This window comes from Pistacia vera, unplaced genomic scaffold (genome assembly GCF_008641045.1).
Source record: "Pistacia vera cultivar Batoury unplaced genomic scaffold, PisVer_v2 Contig30, whole genome shotgun sequence".
Lineage (NCBI taxonomy): Eukaryota > Viridiplantae > Streptophyta > Magnoliopsida > Sapindales > Anacardiaceae > Pistacia > Pistacia vera.
The window spans coordinates 797,489-800,806 of NW_022196113.1; the positions used below are offsets into that span (position 1 = coordinate 797,489).

The 3,318-nt window shown below is 34.6% G+C and overlaps 1 protein-coding gene across 1 annotated transcript; it reads left to right on the top strand.

Annotated features, from left to right (window-relative positions):
* LOC116135456 (galactinol synthase 1) lies at nucleotides 1–2,237 on the top strand. The gene is made up of 4 exons (XM_031421165.1): nucleotides 1–485; nucleotides 1,102–1,422; nucleotides 1,556–1,690; nucleotides 1,793–2,237. Exons 1-4 carry the CDS (start codon nucleotides 150–152, stop codon nucleotides 2,009–2,011), a joined length of 1,011 nt encoding a protein of 336 aa, XP_031277025.1. The 5' UTR covers nucleotides 1–149; the 3' UTR covers nucleotides 2,012–2,237.
* The last annotated feature ends 1,081 nt before the right edge of the window (nucleotides 2,238–3,318 follow it).

The window sequence follows — 3,318 nt, forward strand, 5'->3', positions numbered from 1 at the left end:
AGGAATAAAGGTCAGTAGGTGGCTTCCATTGGTGTTTGCTGCTTTACTTTCCCAAGGCTCCTCAAAACACCAATCTTGTTTAATCTCTCAACATTTTCCAGCCATCTCAAAAGCATTCAATAACCTTAAAACAAACAAAAATCAACGTGATGGCCCCAGAAATTCCTGTAGATGTCTTCTCGGGCAGCGGCAAGATTTCTACACTGAACACGGGCTATTCAAAAAGGGCCTACGTGACATTTTTAGCCGGCAATGGCGATTATGTTAAAGGAGTGGTTGGGTTGGCTAAGGGTTTGCGCAAGGCAAAAAGTGAATACCCTCTAGTTGTTGCAATTTTGCCTGATGTCCCCGAAGAGCACCGTGAGATCTTAAGGTCTCAGGGATGCATCGTTCAGGAAATCGAGCCTATTTATCCCCCACAAAATCAGATTCAATTTGCCATGGCTTACTATGTCATCAACTATTCCAAGCTTCGCATATGGAATGTAAGTAATATACATGATATTCTCTTATATTAATATTCTCACTTTTTTTTTTTTTGTGAACCTTAACACCATACACACGAGTATATACTGTGTATAAAGAATTACAAAGCTACTCTTTTAGGTCTCTATCAAAACAAAATCCTCATCATCGTGTTTTTTATTTGGAAATTAAGCACATATACTTAATACTTCTCTTTTTCAGCATAAGTTCGTATATATTTTACTACAATAAAAAATCCCATCAAGATGTAATTCATAACTTGGTTAACCGTACGTTATTTATATATCGAAAATTCATATAACTGGGATTTTATCGGCCGAGATGGGTTACATGGGTATAGACAGGAGAGCATAAAAATCTAAATCCATTTGTTGTTATTGTGAACAAATATTTATATAAAAGTAAGATTATTTACTAAACGATTGGTTGGCACACATGCACGAACCTCACAAGTTTTCGATTTGACCATGCATATTCTCAATCGATCGTTGGTTGACCCCAATATTTTTTGTCCCTAGCGAACAAAATTGTGAATTTAAGACTCGTTGTTTTATTAAACGGGGCAGTTCTGGATATTATGAATTTTGATATAGTTAGGTTTATCTATGTTTACAGTTCGAGGAGTACAGCAAGATGATATACTTGGATGCCGATATTCAAGTGTTCGAGAATATTGACAATCTTTTCGACATGGCAGACGGGTATTTCTACGCCGTAATGGACTGCTTCTGCGAGAAGACATGGAGCCACTCGCCCCAATTCTCTATTGGGTATTGCCAGCAGTGCCCAGATAAAGTTACATGGCCTGCCAAGATGGGATCTCCTCCTCCTTTGTACTTTAATGCCGGAATGTTTGTGTTCGAGCCTAGCCGTTTAACCTATGAAAATCTTCTCGAGACTCTTCAGATCACTCCACCAACACCCTTTGCTGAGCAAGTGAGTTCAATAATTAATTTCGAACTTAAATATATCTCTAGAGATCTTCAAAGATATAATATAACCATGGACTTTCTTTCAGAGGTTTTTATGATTTTATTATATTCATCTTTTTATTGTATGGGTTTGACAGGATTTCTTGAACATGTTCTTCCAAAAGGTGTACAAACCTATTCCACTGGCCTACAACTTGGTTCTCGCTATGTTATGGCGCCACCCTGAGAATGTGGAGCTTGAGAAAGTTAAGGTGGTGCACTATTGTGCTGCTGTAAGTACTCTTTTGCCTTCAAATTATACAATTCTTTTTAAAGAATCCTTTTATTTCAGACTCTTAACCTCCTTTGATTTTCTTTTTTGTAAACTAAAATAGGGTTCAAAGCCCTGGAGGTATACTGGTAAGGAAGTTAATATGGACAGAGAGGACATCAAGGTGTTAGTGGAAAAATGGTGGGATATATATAATGATGAGTCTCTTGATTTCAAGGCAGAAAATCCTGCTCCTGAAGAAGAGACGTATTCAAGGGCATCCATCATCTCTACTATGCCGGAACCTGCCATTTCTTACATTCCGGCTCCCTCAGCCGCTTGAAAAGTCGCTTGATTTGAAGAGAGCGTTTAAATTGTTGGTGTACTACTAGCAGATGCATATATACTTTTTTTAGGCTACTTGGCCTTTCTTTGTTGCGAGAGTTCATACAAAGCCAGTATGGTATGACTCTTGGTAATGTGTTTGATCTAAGTTTCTTAAATGTCTACAAGAATGTGTAAGTTTTGTCTAATATAAATATATATATAATTATAAGAAATTCCGTATAGCTTCCCCTTGTTTGTCATTAAATATAGAGGACATTCCTAGGTCTTAAAGAGATTATAATTCTTGTTCATTTCAACCTTCGAGACGCTTTGCCACCACATCGATTCTTCTGTAAAAATAAAAATAAAAATAAAGGGATCAGAGTCAGACTGGAACCTTGAAGGTAAGAACTTTCTACAACTTTGTTTTTAACCAAAGGGAAAGGGGGTGAGATAATAAGTGATTATAAAAGTGTTTAAATAAACTAATAATAATAAGCGATTATATTAATATAATCATCAAATCACATCAATAATAATATAAAGTGAATATCATTTCACCAAAAAAAAAAAAAAAAAAATTACGTACTTTAGTAAAGTTTCAATAAATTCATTCTATACAATTCGTCTAATTGAAAATGTTGAAAAGATCAAATTAAAAAAAAAAAAAAAAAAAAAAAAAGGAAGAATTAATCCAAGCGGGTAAAAGGTAATTTCAGGGGTTTATTTTGCAGAATATGACAACGGGGATAGTTTCTGTTACTTTAAAAGCTAGGAGGGTTTTGTTTATGTTGGGCTAACCACATAATGAGTTTATTGGATTATTAGTATAATCAGATAGTTAGTTAGTTAGTCAATTAGTTAAATAGTTAGTTAGCTGTTGTGGTTAATTAACTATGATTAGCCAACCATGGTTACTTGTATATATAAACTGTAATAAACGTTTTGTACACTAATTTTTCAAGCTAAATAAAAATTTCTCCTCTCTCAAATACAATTTGTTCATGGTAACAAAGCAGTGTTTTTTTCAATTGCAAAATGAGTAGCTTCGATTGAAGATTCAAGTTAAAATCAATTCTGTTTCTTCATCACTTCTTCATCTCTCTGAATCTCAAAATCAATAGAGTAATTTCATTCAACTGTTCTTTAGCTGAAATTTGTTATTAATTCAGCTAAATTCTTGCACAAGCTAAAATTAATTCATCTCAGAATGTTGAATGTTATTGACTCAAGTTCACCACTCTACATACATCCATTAGATACCCCTGCATCAGATCTTATTTAACAACATCTTATGGGAATGGAGAATTACGGAATTTGGAG